At 43.7% G+C, this 20379-nt stretch overlaps 1 protein-coding gene across 1 annotated transcript; it reads right to left on the bottom strand.

The window, feature by feature from the left end:
- Positions 1–11154: 11154 nt before the first annotated feature.
- Positions 11155–14668, bottom strand: LOC147637648 (uncharacterized). Its single transcript, XM_086799478.1, has 4 exons — positions 14480–14668; positions 13673–14074; positions 12816–12932; positions 11155–12422 (listed from the first exon to the last, which is right to left on the bottom strand). The coding sequence occupies exons 2-4, from the start codon at positions 14045–14047 to the stop codon at positions 11517–11519; spliced, it is 1398 nt and encodes a 465-aa protein (XP_086655604.1). The 5' UTR covers positions 14048–14074; positions 14480–14668; the 3' UTR covers positions 11155–11516.
- Between the last annotated feature and the right edge of the window lie 5711 nt (positions 14669–20379).

The raw sequence follows: 20379 nt of genomic DNA, 5'->3' as shown, positions 1-20379 counted from the left end.
ACTCTCTTTGCCCTTAGGCTTGATTTGAGTGCTTTCCACACCCAAGTTTCCTTTCAACTTCAGTGAGATAGCTACCACTCTCCCTCACCCATTTGCATGTACATTGCCACTTGCATATCCATCTTCTAGTCACCTAGACCAAGCCCCCCTTTACACTTCAGTGAAGCATCTTCTACTTCGCCTCACCCAACTACCTGCATAGCTGCCACTTTGCACAAATAGATGTTTCCATCTGTCGTTCCTCTTGCTGGAGCTAAACAACTCTGGTCCACTTGCTTAACTCCAACTATACATGTTCACCCTCTCACACAAAGTGCTATGTCCTCGGCACTACAGTACGTGTCCTGTACTTGAGAGCTTACATGTAGCCGCCTTTATCAACCCTGCTTTCCAAAGTCATCTAACTCGGTGCCTTGTAGTCCATCTTGAATTGATTTGGCACGTGAGCTCTCCATCATGGCTCTAATATCTCATCGTTGGAACTGAGATCCCCAGAGCCGTGAACCTTGGTGCCTCTGATAACTTGCACCTCCTCACAACTTGCATCCTTGTGAGCTGAAACCCACAAGCTTGCTTGCATCAGGGTGTTACCTTGGTGCCTCTGAAAAACTTGCACCATTCCTCAACCTGCATACTGGGTGTTTCCTTGGTGCCTCTGACAATCTTGCACTGCGTCTCTCAACTTGTTACCTCAGCCCTTGGCCTAAACCTGTTACCTCTATCACACCAGCATTTCCAGCCCGAACCTCTCACATGGGCACCTTCAGCCCATGTCCAACCTGCTTCCCAAACTCGCTTAAAGCACCTTCGGCCCAAACTTGCTTCCAACCCATAACACAGGGCACCTCTGGCCCAAACCTCCTTACAAACTCATGGAGCACCTTCGGCCTAAACCTACTTCCATCCATCACACAGGGCACCTTTGGCCCAAACAAACTTCCAACCTCACACGGGGCACCTTAGGCCCAAACTTATTTCCAACCTTACACGAGGCACCTTCCACCCGAACTTAACTACCACCTTATCTCAACTCATCACCAACTACACCTCTTCACTCAACTCATCAATGAAATCCCTTGCTTCCTTCATCGCACGGGGAACCTTCGACCCAAACTTATCTCAACTCATCACCGAACACACCTCCTCACCCAACTCATCTCACTGAAATCCTGCGATCTCACGTCTTTCCCATGACATGTCCTGTGTGGTGGTGGGCGTTTAAGGTCAGCCCCCAAAACCCCTATTTCAACCCAAGACCATGTTTTCTCTCCTAACAACTGCTGGTTCCTCCATCCTATTGGGCAACTCCTTTGCCCCCATGGCTCAAGTTCCACAAGACCTCCGTTGGCCTTAGTGGATCCCGTTTTGCTTGGTGGGTTTTGCTCCACCTAAATTCCATTTGATGTCACGGCTTTTGACAGCTCATCTCTTCCATTGCCTTCAATCCTTTTGAGGAAATCCATGGCCCATGCTGACATCCCATTCTGCCGCACAGAGGTTCTTATTAGCATCTGTTCCATTCTAGGCCGCTTCAAACTACTTACAAAGCCTCTATTTTGTTCCTCACCTCTACCTTTCATCCCAATGTCACCACTTACGGCCTACTGCTGCACGGCCACCTCCCTCGGTTCTTCCTCTAAACGAAAGGGACAACTGAACACGAAAAATCTAATCAATCATGAGATCTTAAAATACACATAAGCATGCTAGATAAAACAAGATGACAAATCTGCACAGTACACCACACTAGGGGCCAGAAGATGGGCTCACCCCCCCCCCCCCCCACCTTTATGGTTAGATTACCAAAAAGGAGTCTGCTTCCAATACAACTTTGCGGGTGCCAGGGTTCGCACTGGCTACACCTGTTTCTTCCAATACAATATGAAAACAAGAAAACATCACATAATCTGAATTTGCTGATAATTCTCAGCAAAAGTGAGCATTCCCGGCATCAAGCACATGCAAGACAACTATGGACAGCCCATAGAACTCCCACATCAACCCGGGACAACTCAACATCATCGTCTTCCTCCTGTCTGGCTCATAGAGCAAGTCGACTAGCCCTCAGTAGAGCCACAGAAGAAAGCGACTAGCAGTTGTACACAAGCCTGCAAACCTTTGGTCGGAAGGAAAACTGCATGGAAGCCCACGATCAACTCTTCCTCCCTATTTTTAACCTCTGTCCAGCCTCTATTCAAGCTGTAAATCAACCGACTAGCAGTGGAGAACATGCAGAAGGAGTTGGCCAGCTTCTCCCATGCATCTGGTGAGCTTCAATCCGCAATGGATGTCTGTAGAAACTTGCCAACAGGCTGAAAAACTAGCCGACCAGCCCTCATGCACCCTGAAAAGCATGCGCCCCCTCCAATCTAGAGTTTTTGTCAATAATAGAGGCTTCCCGCCGCTGAAAATAGCCCACACGTGTGCTTTTTTGGTCCAGAAAGGGCGCTACATGAAGGAGGTCCAAATAATGTCCAATGCTCGGTCTTTGGCCGCCACGTGTATTAAATAAGTCCTGCTCAATGTGTACTCACTTATAAGTTGTCCGGTCACTTATAAGTGAGTGTGAACCTACACCCATAATTATTAACATGTGAACTCATAAAGCTGTAAATTGAGTTTTTTGGAATACTTACCACCTGCAAAACACATGTAGACCACCTGTCAGTCCCAAACAAGTGTGCACATACACGTCCACAGGGTGCCCAGGCGTCCCCAGCCCCATGGACAACACAGGCAGAAATCTCAGGCATTATCCAGGCAAACAAGACAAGTCATCCAAAGATAAAATCAAAGTCATGCACACATGAGTGCAAATATATTGGAAGAAACACCCATCTGCTCAGTTATATCCGATAAAATGTCCAGGGCTCATGATCCTTCCGGAACCTTCCTAGAACATAAATACACAAGAAATCCAAGATAGCTAGTCCTAGAGACTTTCATCATGTCAGGCTCCATGGCCATACATGTACACCATGTCAAGCCCCACAAGCCACACATGTACTATCATGTCAAGCTACACTAGCCATACATGTACTGTCATGTCAGGCTCCATATGCCACACAGACACACCATGTCAAGCTACACCAGCCATACATGTATGTCATGTCCACATGCCACACATGAACAGTAGAAAAATAGAAGCTATAAGGAATTTTGTGACATTCCCCTCGGCTTCTAAGCAGTTGACACAGCAACTGAAAAGCTTCCAAGTAGGCCTTCAAAAGTTCAGGATAATCTGCAGAATAATCCTCGTCCATCCATTTTGCATCCATAGTCGAATAGTTTTTAGACTTCACAAGATACCTGCACACTAGCTTGCCACAATAACACCTGCATGCTTGCGCTCTTTATTAAAAACTATCTACTCAAGTTGCAATACCTCCTCAAGTTCATCCACTTTTGGTGGATCTTCCAAAACTGGTTCCATAGGAGGTGGCCCCACATAAGGCCTCAGCAAACTGACATGAAAGGCATTGTGTATTTTCCAGTGATCAGGCAATACCAATCTATATGCCACTTCATTTATTTTCTGCAAAATTTGGAATGGCCCGTGATACCTTACTTTGGCCGCTTCCAAAGAGGTGCTTTCTCAAACTTTAGTAATACCCAATCACCTTCCTTGAAAACCACCTCTCACCTGTGTTTATCAGCTGCCTTTTTCTACTTAGCATGAGATCTTTCTATGGCTGTCCGAATTGGTGCAAACGCAGTATCCAAATCACGGACATACTCATCTGCTGGTGGCAAAGATTTCATCTTTTGTTCGTAAGATAGGTGGAAGCACCACCTTGCCATAGACTATCTCAAATGGAGCCTTATTAGTTGAAGAATGCATTGTGTTATTGTATGCAAATTCAACCAATGGCAAATACTTTTCCCAATCTGAGTTCTGCTCAGATACATAACATTTGAGCAAGTCAAGCACGGCTGAATTTGCTATTTCACTCTGACCATCCGTCTCTGAGGATGATAGGCTGACGAAAAACTCAACTTTGTGCCCATATTATCAAACAATGCCCACCAAAATAAATTGGTAGTCCAAGGATCTCTATCCCCCACAATAGACTTGGGCATGCCATGATGTTTGAAAATATGAGCTAAAAACAACTTTGCCATGTGCTCTGGCTTGATTGTTTTCCTCACATGAATAAAGTGTGCCTGTTTGCTAAAACGATCTATAATAGTCCTTATAGCATCATTTCCATGTGCCGATTTCAGCAGATCCATAATGAAATTCATAGCAATGCTTTCCCATGGTTCCTAGGGAATGGGTAAGGGTTGAAGCAAACCAGGTGTCTTGTGTCTGTCAAACTTGACTTTCTAACACACTATGCATTCTCGCACATAAGCTTCAATATCCCTGCATAGAGTTGGCCAAAAGAAATATATTTCCAAAGCCTCTGTAGTAGCCAGAATACCACGATGAGTAGCATATGACGGAGCATGACACTCTTCCATAACCTTTTGGCGTAATTCACCCACTACACAAATATGATTCTGCATCGTCAGAAACCCATCTCTAATCGAATAAGATGGGACAGCAGTACCATGATCCAAATCAGCCCAAATAAGCTGAAAATTTACGTCCAAAGCATACATACCCGGCATCTCTGATAAGTCCTGATGGTAGGTGGTAGTTACGGCATGCACTTGTGGCCTGCGTGACAAAGCATCCGCCACCAAATTCTTCTTACCCAGGGTATGCAAAATCTGAAAATGAAACATGGACAAGAAGTTTGCCAACCTTAGATGCTTTTCCGAGAGTTTAGGCTGTGTAAGAAAGTGTCGTAAACTCTGGTGGTCTGTTTTTACCATAAATTCAGTCCCCAAAAGATAATGTTTCCATGTTTGAAGGGCATGAATAACGCCTTACAACTCTTTCTCATAAACCTCCAAATACAATTCCGCATGTTACAGGCGGCGGCGGCTTTCAAAAGCCACTGCATGTCCCTCTTGGTTCAAAATAGTCCCCAAACAATCTCCACATGCATCACACTCAACCACAAAAGGTCTATGCAAATCTGGAATAATAAGAATTGGCCTTGATACGATGGCATCCTTCAACTTCTGAAAGGCTGTCTTTTCGGGTTCCGACCAACGAAATGCTACTTTCTTCTTCGTTAGATCATGTAACGGTGAAGCTAAGAAAGCAAAGAGTCGAATGAATCGACGATAGTATGAGCATAACCAATAAAGCTCCTAACTTGATGCACATTCTGCAGTTCTGGCCAATCCTTGATTGCTTGAATCTTTGCGGGATCCATGCATACTCCATCGTTGGGAACAATATGCCCTAAATAGTGAATTTCTAACAAGAAGAATTCACTCATCTTCCCATTGATGAAACGCTTATGTTTCCTTAGCTCTTCAAAAACAATGGCAAGATTCTCTTTATGTTTAGCCTCACTCTTTGAGCAAATGATAATATCATGAAAGAAAGTTCCTGTGAACTTGCGGTGAGGTCTAAAAATTATGTCCATCATTCTATTGAAAGTGGCGGGAGCATTCGTCAGTCCAAATGACACAACCAAATACTCGTATAATCCAAATGATGTTTGAAAAGCTGTTTTGTGCACATCTTGAGGTACCACTCGAATCTTGAGGTACCACTCGAATCTGATGGTAACCACTCTTAAGATCAATGCGACTGAAACAAGCAGCTCCCTCGAGTTTATCAAGAATATCATCGATTCGAGGAATCCGAAACATGTTCTTGATAGTAATCTTGTTAAGGGCCCTATAATCAACACACATTCTGTATGTCCTAACCTTTTTCTGCACAAGTAAAACTGGAGAACAATAAGGTGAAGAACTTGGCCTTATTAACCCCTTCTCAAGTAAATCATTTACTTGAGTCATGGTTTCCTTTTATTGGGCAGCACTCACCCTATAAGGACATCGGTTAGGAGGAGAGCTCCCAGGGATTATGTCAATACAATGATCCTCTGGCCTCTCTCGGGGTAACTGTCCTGGAAGTGAATCGGCAAAACAATCAGCTTATTCACTCAAGAAATCAATCTTATCTTGATCTACAGGAGCTACAACATCATGCTCAACATTATCACGTACAAAGACCAAGTAAGAACAAGCTAATTTCTTTATTGCCTTTGAAATAGATATATGGCTTACAACAGGTATGGTACTCCCAGTAGTACCTGCATCAATACAAACTTCCCTACCCCTATGAGTAAACATAATTTTCTTATCTTTGTGCAAAATCTTGGGATCCAATCGGTAATGCCAAGGCATCCCAAGTATCACATCGCATCGCGTAAGTGGTGCCACGAGGAAGTCTTCATGATCCAAATATCCCTGAATCTGTATGTGAAGCTTCCCAATGATGAGAGTGACCTTAACTTCCTTGCCCTCAAAGGCAGCATCTGCATGAAAGTCCATGCCCAATTCCTCATGCTTTAACCCAAGAGCAACAACCATCTGTATGGATATGAAGTTATCTGTTGAGGCATTATCAAAAAGGAATAAAGCTGTTTGGTCCTTTAACTTGCCCCAAGCTTTGCATAAAATCCTGCTCTTTAGTTCATGTGCAGTGTTACCCTGAACATCGGGTATAACATTCACACTCAATTTGGCATCCTGCACATTATTCTTTTTGAGATTCTTGGGGCATTGAGCTTTCATGTGATCTTTGCTCCCACATGAGAAACACTTCCCCTCTCTCATGCAATCAAAGATATACTGTCTGGATAGCTTAGGATCATCCTTTTTACCTAGCTTCTTTTCTGAGCCCCCTTTTGCATCCTTGGACTCATGAGACATAAACTTAGAAGGTTGTCCACCCTTTTTACCTAGCTTCTTTTCTGAGCACCCTTTTGCATCCTTGGACTCATGAGACATAAACTTAGAAGGTTGTCCACCCTTTTTCTACTCATTTCCGGCTCTAAATTTTCCCTTGTATGAGCTGAATTCTTGTCTTTTTGATGCTCCCTTGCCATGCAACTGAGTATATGAACTCCTGTAAAGTGTTGTGGGGGTACACTGCAAGGCTCTTTTGAATGATTCGTTGCAGCCCTGACTCAAAACTTTCTTTTCTTCTCGTCCTCACTAATCGTCACATGAAAGGTGTGACTTTGAGAAGAATCCGCCAAAACTTTGAAACATAAGAAGAAATGGATTCACCTTTATCCTGTGTTAGCCAATCCCATTCCTTTCGTACATCCTTCTCAAAGTGAGGAGGAAGGAACTGATCATAAAATTGCTCTTTGAAAGCACTCCATGTACGAGCAGTTGTCCTATCCAAAAGCTTTGCCATCCACCAATCACTTGCAGTCTCTTTAAGATACATACCCACATGCTTGAGCATAGATTTCTTGATAAATTCCTTAGTGCAAAAGGCTATTTCAAATTGCCTTATGAAAGCAAGTGCCTTGGTAGTATCCAACTTTCCATTATAGCTCTCAAATTTAATGTCTGTGTCTCCTGATTGAACTCTTTGGCCTTCTTGCAATGACAAGCATCCCGACGCTCTAATACATCATCCTCCTCGTCATACCTACGTTGGCCGACGATGCCCAAATCTAGGGCTGATTTCCCGATTAACACCTTCCACTCTGGATGGAACTTTAGGAGCAGGAACATACCTAGAAGGTACCACCGACAATGCATGAAGATCTTCTGCATCTCTCAAATGGGCTGAAAACCCCTCATCATCCCCACGAGCTGCATGTTGACATACATCACCTCCTCGGGCTGCATGCCCCCTCATATATGTTGCATGGACTGCAAGCCCTCTCAAAACACTTGCTCAGGCTACATGCCCACTGACATCACTTGCTCAAGTTGCATGCCCTCTTACATCACTGGTGCGGGCTGCATGCCCTCTCACAACATCATCGGAGTTCCCTTCACGGGATAACCTGCGAGGCTACCGTGTGAAGACCCACTTGCCCTCATCATCGAAAACAACTTCACCACAGCTTTTTAAATAAGCAACAACCAACTCTCTAGGTTTGTCGATTCCTATCTGTTGGACAATTGCATCAAAAAAGACCACATCAGCCTTGACATGAGACTTTGATTCTATGACCCCACCACAGCTTTTTAAATAAGCAACAACCAACTCTCCAGGTTTGTCGATTCCTATCTGTTGGGCAATTGCATCAAAAAAGACCACATCAGCCTTGACATGAGACTTTGATTCCATGACCCTCAGTACATCAATACATCAGGATCTCTTTGCAAAAGCACGGAGCTCTTCAAGCTCATTCATCAAAGCATTAATATCTTGCTGAATCCAAAAGGAATTCCCAGCAATCTAACAATTTGTCCCTTATGCACCACCTCCTCTCAGCCCTGGCAGATAACAGTGGGTCGTTACCCGCCAAAGCGAGGCCAGAAGATGAGCTACCCCCCCCCCCCCTCTTTATGGTTAGATTACCAAAAAGGAGTTTTCTTCCATTACAACTTTGTGGGTGCCCAGGGTTCACCACTGGCTGCACGTGTTTCTTCCAATACAATATGAAAACAAGAAAACATCACATAATCCGAATTTGCTGACAATTCTCAGCAAAAGTGAGCATTCCCGACATCAAGCACATGCAGGACAACTATGGACAACCCATAGCACTCCCTCATCAGCCCGGGACAACTCAACATCATCGTCTTCCTCCTGTCTAGCACATAGAGCAAGTCGACCAACCCTCAAAGGCTATTTTCAGCAGTCGACTAGCCCTCAGTAGCCACAGAAGAAAGCGACTAACAGTTGTACACAAGCCTGAAAAACCTCCGATCGGAAGGAAAACTGTCTGGAAGCCCACGACCAGCTCTTCCTCCCTGTTTTTAACCTCTGTCCAACCTCTATTTGAGCTGTAAATCAGCCAACCAGCAGTGGAGAACAGGCTCTAGAAACTTGCCAACAAGGTGAAAACCAGGCGACCAACGTTCATGCACCATAAAAAGCATGTACCCCCCTCCAATCTAGAGTTTTAGTCAATAATAGAGGCTTCCCCGCTGAAAATAGCCCACACGTGTGCTGTTCTAATCCAGAAAGAGACGCCTACTTGAAGGAGGTCCAAATAATGTCCAGTGCCCGATCTTTGGCCGCCAAATAAGTCCTGCTCAATGTGTACTCACTTATAAGTTGTTCGGTCACTCATAAGTGAGAGTGAACACATGTAGACCACTTGTCAATCCCAAACAAGTGTTCACATACACATCCACAGGGTGCCCAAGCATCCCCAACCCCATGGACAACACATGCAAAAATCTCAAACATTGTCCAAGCAAACAAGACAAGTCATCCAAAGATAAAAGCAAAGTCATGCACACGAGTGCAAATATATTGGAAAAAACACCCATCTACTCAATTGTATCCGATAAAATGTCCAGGGCTCATGATCCTTCCGGAACCTTCCCAGAACATAAATACACAAGATTTCCAAGATAGCTAGTCCTAGAGACTTTCATCATGTCAAGCTCCATGGCCATACATGTACATAAAAGATATCCAAAGATAAAAGCAAAGTCATGCACACGAGTGCAAATATATTGGAAAAAACACCCATCTACTCAATTGTATCCGATAAAATGTCCAGGGCTCATGATCCTTCCGGAACCTTCCCAGAACATAAATACACAAGATTTCCAAGATAGCTAGTCCTAGAGACTTTCATCATGTCAGGCTCCATGGCCATACATGTACACCATATCAAGCCCCACATGTACTATCATGTCAGGCTACACCAACCATACATGTATTGTCATGTCAAGCTCCATATGCCGCACAGACACCATGTCAAGTTCCACATGCCACATGAGCAGTAGAAAAATAGAAGTTGTAAGGAATTTTGTGACACTTCCACCGTCACTGTTTATTTGTTGCATATACCTAACGTTTTAATAATGTGCTTTGCATGAGTTGTTTCTTGCCCGGCTACTTCTTTTCACCTCACAAACTGCATCTTGAAAGTAGCTTCATCCCTACCAACATGCTCATGAAAACCTTCCTTGCACATAGCTACATAGGCCCATACGGCCTGTTCCACTTTGTGGCATCCACCTACTTTCAATCCACAAACCATCCACTTGACTGATTGACTCCGCCACCTACCACTACTGGCCCTGCCACAATCGACGCAAAGCTGCTTGATACCAAGTGTTATAGTGCCACGTAACGCACCCCCAGCCCATTTCCAACCTTGACCCCATGCGAGGCAGTTCTACCGTCTTGCCTCCAAAACCATCTTGACTTGCCATTAATGCCTCACCATATCAGCGTTCCAATTTCTAGCCCCATGGCTTCATGAACAGTTTCCACATCAACCTTTCCCTCTTGCTGGCACAGCTTCACACCTCAGCCCGATGGCCTGGTTAATCTCAGCACATACCTTCCATCAACCCATCCCACCGCCTCCGCATAACTCAATCCATATCCAAACCTTCTATACAAATCCATCTTAACAGGCCCAGCACTGTCATAGCCCATCGACACAACTCAATCCATATCCAAACCTTCCATACAAATCCGACTTCACCGGCTCAGCCCCGTTGCAGCCCGTCAGCTCAGCATCGCCATTTCCAGCGTTCACCGCTTACCCAGCCATCACCCAACCATATGCTCGACGAGTCCCCTTTCGCCGTGAGAAAGAGAGAACCCACGCGAGGACACCGCCACACTTGAACACCCTGGCACCACGGGAGCAAGGGTGTACCTACCCAAGAGGGTCAGTGAATGACGTGCCTACATGGTCAAGTCTTGCATCATGTGTTAAACTATCATCCCATAAGACATCCAGCCTCAAGTTCGCGAGAGAGAGAGAGAGAGAGAGAGAGAGAGAGAGAGAGTGGTAGCTATACACTTCCTTATTGCCAAAGGCTTAGGATGTAATGAGTTTCCAAGGTGTGAAGCAACCCTCAAATCACTCTATAAGAGAAAAGCGACACCCACAATAGCTCTGGAAAAACAAGGCCTATTCTGATCTAATGAAGACTTAGCACATTCATGAGAAGGATGCAGAGAGAAAAACAACCAGAAGTTGAAAAGTTAAATCCTCCCGACCACTACTGACCAAAGGGCAAGCACTCTTAAAACAACCACTATGCTTCCAAAATACATGGGAAGAAATTGAGATCAATTTAAACATGGCAGGAAATAATGTAACAGACAGCCACTGGACAGAATAGCAGAATGCAGAGGCAAAATGCAGCTGTAACACAAGATTCTATCTAAGATTAGTGCCATGAAAAACAGGTAATCAAAAGTTAGAGAGGGGAACATGCTGCATCTCTCTCATGAGTAGATCCACATTAAACAAAATAGTCAGTTTCGCTAGAGTTTGAGTGTATGCTGGATGGCCATTACGCTCACAAGGGCCATCCTCCACTCCTATAAGATTATAAACGCAACTATCACCAAGTAAAAGCTCATTGTTCAAGCTTGAAATAGCTCCTATGCCTTCCAACTGTTATCAAGAGAGTTCACCAAACCTGACCAAACATCAACCATCAAAAGCGCAGCTACTTGCTCCTCTTGTAAGTCCTCAAGCATTGACTTTTTACCACCCACCACCAACATAGCGCCTGGATTGTGGCAAGGCTTCACCACGGTGAGACAAACCGGAAAAGGCAGTAGTTCCATCAAGCAGAAGACTTGTGTTGTAATCATTTCTGGGCAAAACACTGTGACCAGCCCCATAAATATCATGGAGTGGCCTTCCGCGTAAAACCTCACTTGACACTCCACCGGCATACGTTAAGGAGCTATCGACCAAAGAGTCAAGACCAAACATTCTCCTATCCAATATATCTCCCCTCACTTCTGGCATTTGTAGTTTCTGCCGGTACAAAGAATCCACCTCTACAGCTGAATTTCTAAGTGTATGTCCTTGGGGGTAAGCGGAGTACAACTCATCTCTTGCTCTGATCTGATTAGGATCAGTCTTCTGCATTTCATAATGGGGCCACAGAGGATCAGCACCATATTGAGGAAGAGAGAATGGAGGGGGGTTGTGTCCAGATACAAGCGAATTGACACTCATCTGACTAGGCTGATTCCTCTCCTGCTGTAGCTGAACTTCTCGAGCCAAATAAAGATCATCTGAACCGTAAATATGCTCATGATTGGCTCTGAGTGCAGGAATACCCTGTGTGCGACTGTCAGCCATATGACGATCCTCAGGAATGTATTTAGGCTCATACTTGGCCCTGGGTGGAAGATAACCCTGAGTATGCCTGTCAGCCATGTAAATATCATCTGAAGCATAGTTGGGTTCATACTTGGCCCTGGGTGGAAGATAACCCGGGGCACCTCTATCCTGAATGTGTGCATCATTCTCCAGGAATCTAGGAGGTCGGGTTCTGGGTGGGGCATCAAAGTGATCCAATACAGCCATCCTTGGACGCGGTGGACTGCCAATAGCACCCCCTGGTAACGGCCGGAACAACTTCACCAGCCTTTGTACCTGGTTGCAAAAGCCCATCAAAATTTCTTAGCAGATTCCATGACCCAGAAATAGCGATTGCTGATTCCCTAATAATCAATATTAACAAAAATCATCCTAATAAGAACCCATCCACTTCATTAATGCAGAGCATTGCAGAAAGACCTTCATGTCATGCAAACAACAAAGTTTCCAATTCTTGTAAATTCAATAAAAGCACATGAATACGTACTATAAGACATAAAATACCAATAGACACAAAGACAAGCTGAAATGTGAAAGTTGGAAGTAAACTCTTAAAAACACTGATCCCTCTTGCACATTGTAACATAGATGTGACTACTGAAGTAATAACCTAGAAATAAAGTAGCAAGACAACATATCCCCTTAACAACCATTGAGGCTGACACAGACCTGCTCAGCACTTAGCTCCACCTTGAACTTCCTTTTGTCCACGTAATTCTCCTTAATGGCTGCCTTGAAGATGTCCTCAGAAAGTGGAAGACAATCCTTTTGAATAGTAAATCTCACCTACATATCATTGCAAACATAAACACAGTCAGCATGGACATAAATAGAACTGGGTCCAAGCCCACTTTATCCTATTTGACACATAATTAGGTTAGAAAGAGCCACAAAGGCATGCCATTGATGATCAAACCTTTAAATTCATCAAAACATACATTAACCTTCCAGAGAAGGGGGAAACTGTGAATTGTTTAGTTTACACAACTTAGCTCTGAAAACTTCAAAGCATGAAGGCATCATGCATGCCGTATAGATTGGTTATACAAGGTACTATGATGTAGCATTCATGCAAGACGTGAAAACATACTATGACAAGCCCACTCGCCCAATGTATCAAACAAGGCTCATCAGAGTCTGCTTTACAAAAACTTCAAAGTATTGTCATTACAAAAGGCATATCGATCGCCTAAGCTTGGTAGCATGATGTAATGGGGTACTAAAAAGTGTCCACTTATATCAACTGGAATGAATCACTCCCTCAAAAATAAGGGCATATCGACTGGAATGCTACTCCCTCAAAGTATTGTCATCACAAATAGCATATCGATCACCTATGCTTGGTAGCATGATGTAATGACATCCCTAGTCACCTGGGGTACTCAAAAGTGTCCACTAATATCAACTGGAATGCTGAGTTCCAATCACTCCCTCAAAAATAAGGGTCAGACTCAACCCTAACAGTGACTTTGAAAAAACAGCCAACTCTATTCTTGTCAAGCTGGAAAGTATCGATTGAACATTACCTGCCAAGGGAATGCTCCTCCAAAGGCATCGCACTCCCACTTGAAACCCCCACGCGAAGATGCTGTGTATATTCCATAAAGTAATCTCAGATCAATATCAAACAGAAACAGGCGCATGCCTTTCCTGACTTGCTCTACCAGATTCTTCTTGCCCTCCGGCAGGCCAAGAACTCTATACTTGTAACAATCCATCTTAGTTGAACTATTGCACATAAAAATCAGCCCGGCATAATTAGAGTTTACGGGTCCAGGTCCTTTTTTCACCGGGCCTCCTTCAAGCTTCTTATCTGCTGGAATCCTTTTGTCATCGGAATTAGCCTTCTTGTTGTTTTCTTCTGTGCTTGGCTTCTTGCCAAACTTTCCCTTCCTTGCCATAGTCTCTTATCACTGAAAGTACAGAACCTGGAGACAAAATGGTGCAAAGTTTTAATGTAACATGCAGAATGAAAAACCCTAACGGAGAAAAATGCGATATTGCAAACCCTATTAAAGTGAGTAAATCCTAGGGAATAATATATTTGCTTGAAGAAGAACTAACGGTGGTTAGAGAGAAGAAAAAGCCACGGTGGTTAGACGTGTAATACGCCTACTGACGAGAAGAAGGCAACACAGCCCTAGAGAGATGGCAAAAGCAGGTCAAGAACCCTAGACACTTGGTAGCAAGAAGATGCAGACAACCCTAAACCTAACTATCAAGAAGCAGGAGAAACAAACAGTAGGAAACATTAAAACCCTAAGACGCCCTACGAATTGTCAAGAGACCGGATGCGAACACTGACGAGGTGCAGTAAATATTGAGTTACTTACCTGTTGAGTTTCTGCTGCAAGCTTGACGAAGAGACCCTGGCACAGTTTACAAAACCCTAAATCTCCACAGGTCGGGGCAGAGGAGGTAACTGTCATATATCAGCCCACGCTCCGCCCTAAACTTAGCTCATCAGTTCAGACGCGGACGGCGGACACCCTTTGTCCGACTTCCAACAACCTAACGTAGATCTTTAGGTGCCGTTTGATGTATCCCTGGATCCCTAAACTTAGCTCATCAGTTCAGACGCGGACGGCGGACACCCTTTGTCCGCCTTCCAACGTAGCCTAGATCTTTAGGTGCCGTTTGACATATAAACACATGTTGTTTTACATGTTTCTAATCTGGCAACAAGCAAATCGAGGTTTCGCTTGTTAGGGAACTATGGTCGTAATGAGCAAATAGACTACCAAAGATGGAGCTTGAGTGAACCTCGCTTTTCACAAATCTCCACATCCTACACTTGCCAAGGTCCCCATTGACTCTGTAAGTCAGTGCATCAAATTTTGTCCCCAAGAACATGTGTTAGAAAACCCACAGTTTTGTAGAGCATATCCCTAATCCCCTCGTAGATCCATTTTCTTTTTGAACTTTCATGGTATTTCTTTGTGCCAAAAAAAAAAAAGGAAAAGCTTTCCAATTTCTTATTATTAGCTAAAGAGCGCAATAAAAAACTTGTTAGATATAGTCTCAATGGGGTGGATGCACACGTGCAACAATTGATAGCTTGTCGATACATCTAATGAGACATCCAATAGAGGTTGGGGAAGGCATAGGCTTCATTTATTTGTTCTCAAGAGTGGTTTTCTCTCCCTTACTCCCATGCTCCACCTTCCTTCTGTCTTTATGCCCACCACATGTTCACTACCCTTGTCCAAGCTCCATAAACCTTATTGGTCCCCTTGCTTGGCAATCTATGTGAATGGATGTGTGCCATACTAGATACTAGTGCAAGACTAAGCAATGCCAAGTGAGGAGAGGTAAGGCAACTACAAGACAAGGCATTGCCAAGTGAGGAGAAGCGAGGTAAAGTGAGGCAATGCCAGGTGAGCAAAAGCAAGGTGAGATGAGGTAAGTACCAGATTAGGTGAGTTGATGTAACATACCTCCGAGATTAACCAAGTTATAATTAAAGATAATCCTAAGTTTTGGATGTTACAGATTTCAGTAATGAATTTCAATAGGTCTTTAGCAGTTTTTTTTAGCAGGAAAAAATTCTAAGTGTTAAAATTAAGTAAAAATTCAAGATTAAGCTTTCAATTGGTTAATATGCTCAAAGGAAGCCTTTAAGTGTGTATGATAAGACTCGACATGAGATTTTGAGATTCGGGCCGGTCGTCCTTAGACACGGAACGCCGGACAGAGAACGAGATTTATGCCCTCTGGCAGCCATGTGGTAGAACCCAGAGAGGACGAGATTCAGAAAGAGACATACCCGGGATAGCCGCGATGTCCAATGTGAAGGTTGGGTGGACAGGCATCGAAAAAAGCCCTAGATTGGCTGGATTTTGGTCATTCATGACTAACCATGTTGTCGAGCATGGTGATGATGATAAAATATTTGAGATAGACACATACATGGTTGATTGATTGAGATGCTATGCTTTAATTGATAGAGATTTATATTATGTGAATGTTTGTTTGAGATTACATGATTCTTTGCTTATGTGATAAGAATCTTGGATATGGCATGCATGCTTGTTTGTTATTTGAGAAGGTTGATTTGATTGTATTGCTATGTAGAAATACTTAATTACGGATGTTGCAGGTCTTGGGTGACTCGTATTATTTTTTATTTTTGTGATACAACGAGAAGATTCTTTTCTTTTTAAAATCTTTTACAATTTTGTTGTAAAGTCATAAGATGGCTACACATTAAATAAATTCAATAGTCAACCCCGGGCAACAAGAGGAGCTTTTATAGAGATTATTTTGACAAGTTATTGACAAGCATGAAGAATTGGGGGAAAGAATGAGAGCCATGCACGTTTGAGCTTCCATGGATTTGAATGAAGAAGAAGAGGGTGACCGAGAAGATGAAGAGATGCAAGATCGTCTAAATTTTGATGAGATAAACAAGGTTAATGTTGGAATTAGGGTTGCAGGAAAGCACACAAAGCTTGGAGAAGAAGAAGCAAGAATGCACACAACACAAAGTGTATTAGATTGTGTCAATGTACAAAGATAAGTTAGCCCTAGAAGGATGGGCGTATATACAAGCCGGGGGAAAAAACCTCCTAAAGAGGGAAAAAGTGCCCCGGCGGTCCTAAGTGTGTTCACACACATCACTGCCTATATATATGGCAACAAATCCCCCCTGGGAGTGATGGTGTGAACGAGAGCTGGCACTCATGTATAGGGGAGTGCCATGCCCGAAGTAGATCAATCCACAAAGGGGAGCAAGCCCAAAGCTTTGCGGAAAGCTTCGAACTTCTCACGAGGAAGCGCCTTTGTGAAAAGATCGGCGAGGTTGTCCTGTGTTGGCACATAGGCCAAGCTGATCTCTCCTGCTGAGAGTCTCTCCCTGACATAGTGATAATGCACCTCAATGTGCTTTGTGCGAGCATGAAAAACTGGGTTTTTCGCAACTGCCAATGCGCTCTGACTGTCAGTGAAGATAGAGGTGGCAGACTCCTGTCCAACACCCAAGTCAGCCATAAGCCGTCTGAGCCACACACACTCAACCCTAGCTGTGAAAGCTGCCCTGTACTCAGCTTCACAACTAGAAGTGGCCATAGTAGGTTGCTTCTTGCTCAACCAAGATATGCATGAGCTACCGAGCATGAAACAAAAACCACTTGTGGACACTCTTGTGTCATAGCAACCAGCCCAATCTGAGTCCGAAAAAGCATGTAAATCTGGCGGCAACGATCCCCCCTTGGGATAAAACAACCCAAGATGTATGGTGCCACTCAAGTAGCGAAAGATGCATTTAACTGCCTTCCAATGCTGAGACCCTGGGCTATGCATAAACCTGCTCACCTGTGAGACTGCAAACTGAATGTCCGGCCTCGTAATGCATACATAAATGAGGCAACCAACAGCTGTCTGATAGAGTGTGACATCAAAGTGATCTCCAGCATCATGAAGACTCAACTTCAAACCTGTCTCCATTGGAGTAGCAATAGGCTTGCAGTCTTCAAGGCCAAATCTCCGCAACAATGTCTCAATATACTTTGTCTGACACAAAGCAATACCTCCATCACACTGCTTAAATTGTATCCCCAAATAATGATGCAAATGCCCCAAATCTGACATCTCAAAAGAGGCATTCAAATCAGCCTTAAAATCAGCAATATGACTCTCATTTGGTCCTGTGAGCAGCATGTCATCGACATAGAGAGCAATGATTAGATGTACACCATCCACACGTTTAACATACAAAGTGCTTTCTGTTGGACTATTCTGAAACCCATGTGCAGTCAAATATGCATGTATCTTTTCACACCAAGCTCGTGGAGCTTGCTTTAAACCATATAAAGCCTTTTTCAACCTGCACACTTTGTTTTCCTGCCCTCTTTGAATAAAACCACGAGGCTGCGATACATACACCTCCTCATGCAAATCTCCATTCAAGAACGCAGTCTTTATGTCCAACTGATGTACATTCCAACCATTATGAGCTGCCAATGCACAAATGCTACGAATGGTAGTCATACGACAAGTGGGAGCAAAGGTCTCATCAAAATCAATGCCCTTTTCTTGAGCATAACCCTTTGCAACAAGTCTAGCCTTATAGCGATCAACACTACCATCTGGCTTTCGTTTCAATTTAAAAACCCACTTACATCCAATGGCCTTTTTACCAATAGGCAAATCACACAAAGACCATGTACCATTCTTCATTATAGCATCATATTCACTTTGCATTGCAGCCAACCAATTTTCTGAATTTTGTGCCTCATCAAATGAAAGAGGTTCTTCCTCTTCACACATACTAGACACAGCCAAAGCATAACAATCTGATGCATAAGAAGCATGCTGAAAACCTGAACGAGTACGGCTAGTAATAGGTGCATCAATCTTACTATCACGCAAGGTTTGCACCAGCCATTTAGGCATACCTCTAGCCTGCTCATTTTCAGCCCTATCCTCATGAACTACATCCTGTAAATCTGCATCAGAAATAGGCTGATCTATGATGTCATTTGAAATCTGCGTAGGCTGAATATTTGCCTCATCAGGACTTACATTTGAATTCCCACCTGTAAAGAGAGGCAACAACGTATCAAATACATCTCGTGAGCTCACACCTGTCTCTTTGGTACATGATAACAAGGGCTGCACAGCATCTTCCACAAAAACAACATCTCGACTAATCAAGATACGCTTTGACTGCGGATGATACAATCTGTAACCCTTGCTTTCAGTACTGTAACCAACAAAAATGCATTTGACAGCCTTATCATCCAATTTTCTGCGTTGTTGCACAGGCACTAAAGCATAGGCCAAGCAACCAAAGACACGCAAGTGACCAATAGAAGGCTTCCTGCCATGCCAAGCTTCGTATGGAGTAATAGACTGCAAGGCCTTAGTGGGACACCTGTTGAGTACATATGCAGCACACATGACAGCCTCAAGCCAAAACGCATGTGGTAAAGCTTGGCTCTTGACCATACATCGTGCCATCTCCATAAGTGACCTGTTCTTCCTCTCAGCAACACCATTTTGCTGAGGGGTATACGGCACTGTACATTGGTGTTTTATCCCACGACTAGCCAGAAATACATCAAACTCTTTAGACATGTACTCCCCCCCTCGATCAGTACGGAGGGTGCCCACAGTACAATTGGATACATTTTCAACCATAAGAAAAAACTGTTTGAAGCACAAAAACACTTCGGACTTTGCCTTCAGTGGATATACCCACGCATGCCTTGAGTAATCATCAATGAAAGTCACGAAGTACAAGTGTTTACCAAATGACAGAGTTTGCATAGGCCCACATACATCACTATGTACAAGCTGCAATTTGCGAGTGGCCCTCACAGAACCATCCTTTGGAAATGCAGAACGCTGCATTTTGCTCAAAATACAGCCTTCACAAACATGTTTCAATGGTGCCTCAAGAGGGGGCAATGAAGCAACCATATCAAATTTCTGCAAACGCAGCAAACTAGCAAAGTTCAGATGACCAAAACGAGCATGCCATAGTTTTGCATCTGAAACTGCCTTTTCATCAGAAACTGCATTTGCTGAATCTTCCACACACTTGTCATAAGAATTGAGCCTATACAGCCCACGAAACAAGGTGCCAGATACAATAATCGTATCACCAGAAGTCAAATCATGAACAGTACATCTGTCATCCACAAATTTGACTACAAGTCCAAGTCTAGCAAGCGCAGAGACAGACAATAGATTCTTCTTTATCCCTGGCACATACAAAGCATCTGAAAGTGTGAAAGCGCTGCCATTTGTAGCAGTAAGCATAATTTTACCAACGCCCTTCACTGGGTAAGAAGCATTATTGGCACATGTGACAGTATTCCCATTAGGGACAGCCTCAAGAGAAGTAAACATATCACGATGCGAGGTAATGTGCTTTGTAGCACCACTGTCAAAATACCATACATGAGAGAACAGAAACTGCCAAACATGCATCATGTACAGATGGGTCATACTGGCAATACACGCTAAACGCCCATTCTGTATCCTGCACAACATTTGCAGAATCTGCATTTGTAGATGCATCCGCTATTGTGGCTGCATTCGACTCTTTCTTCTTTGCCTCTTTAGCCTTTAGCTTAGGGCAATTCTTAATGACATGATCATTTGCCTTACAATAGCTGCACCTGGTCTTTTTCTTGCCTTTATCAAGAGCCTTCTCAGACTTATTGTTGCTACCTGTGGAAGGAGAAGAAGTTGCAGACCTACTAATAGGAGAAGAAACAGTGGAAGG

This window comes from Cibotium barometz, chromosome 6 (assembly GCF_041138505.1).
Source record: "Cibotium barometz isolate CiBa-2024 chromosome 6, ASM4113850v1, whole genome shotgun sequence".
Lineage (NCBI taxonomy): Eukaryota > Viridiplantae > Streptophyta > Polypodiopsida > Cyatheales > Cibotiaceae > Cibotium > Cibotium barometz.
The sequence above is the reverse complement of the archived record's forward strand: the minus strand, read 5'-3'. Positions and strand labels throughout refer to the sequence as shown.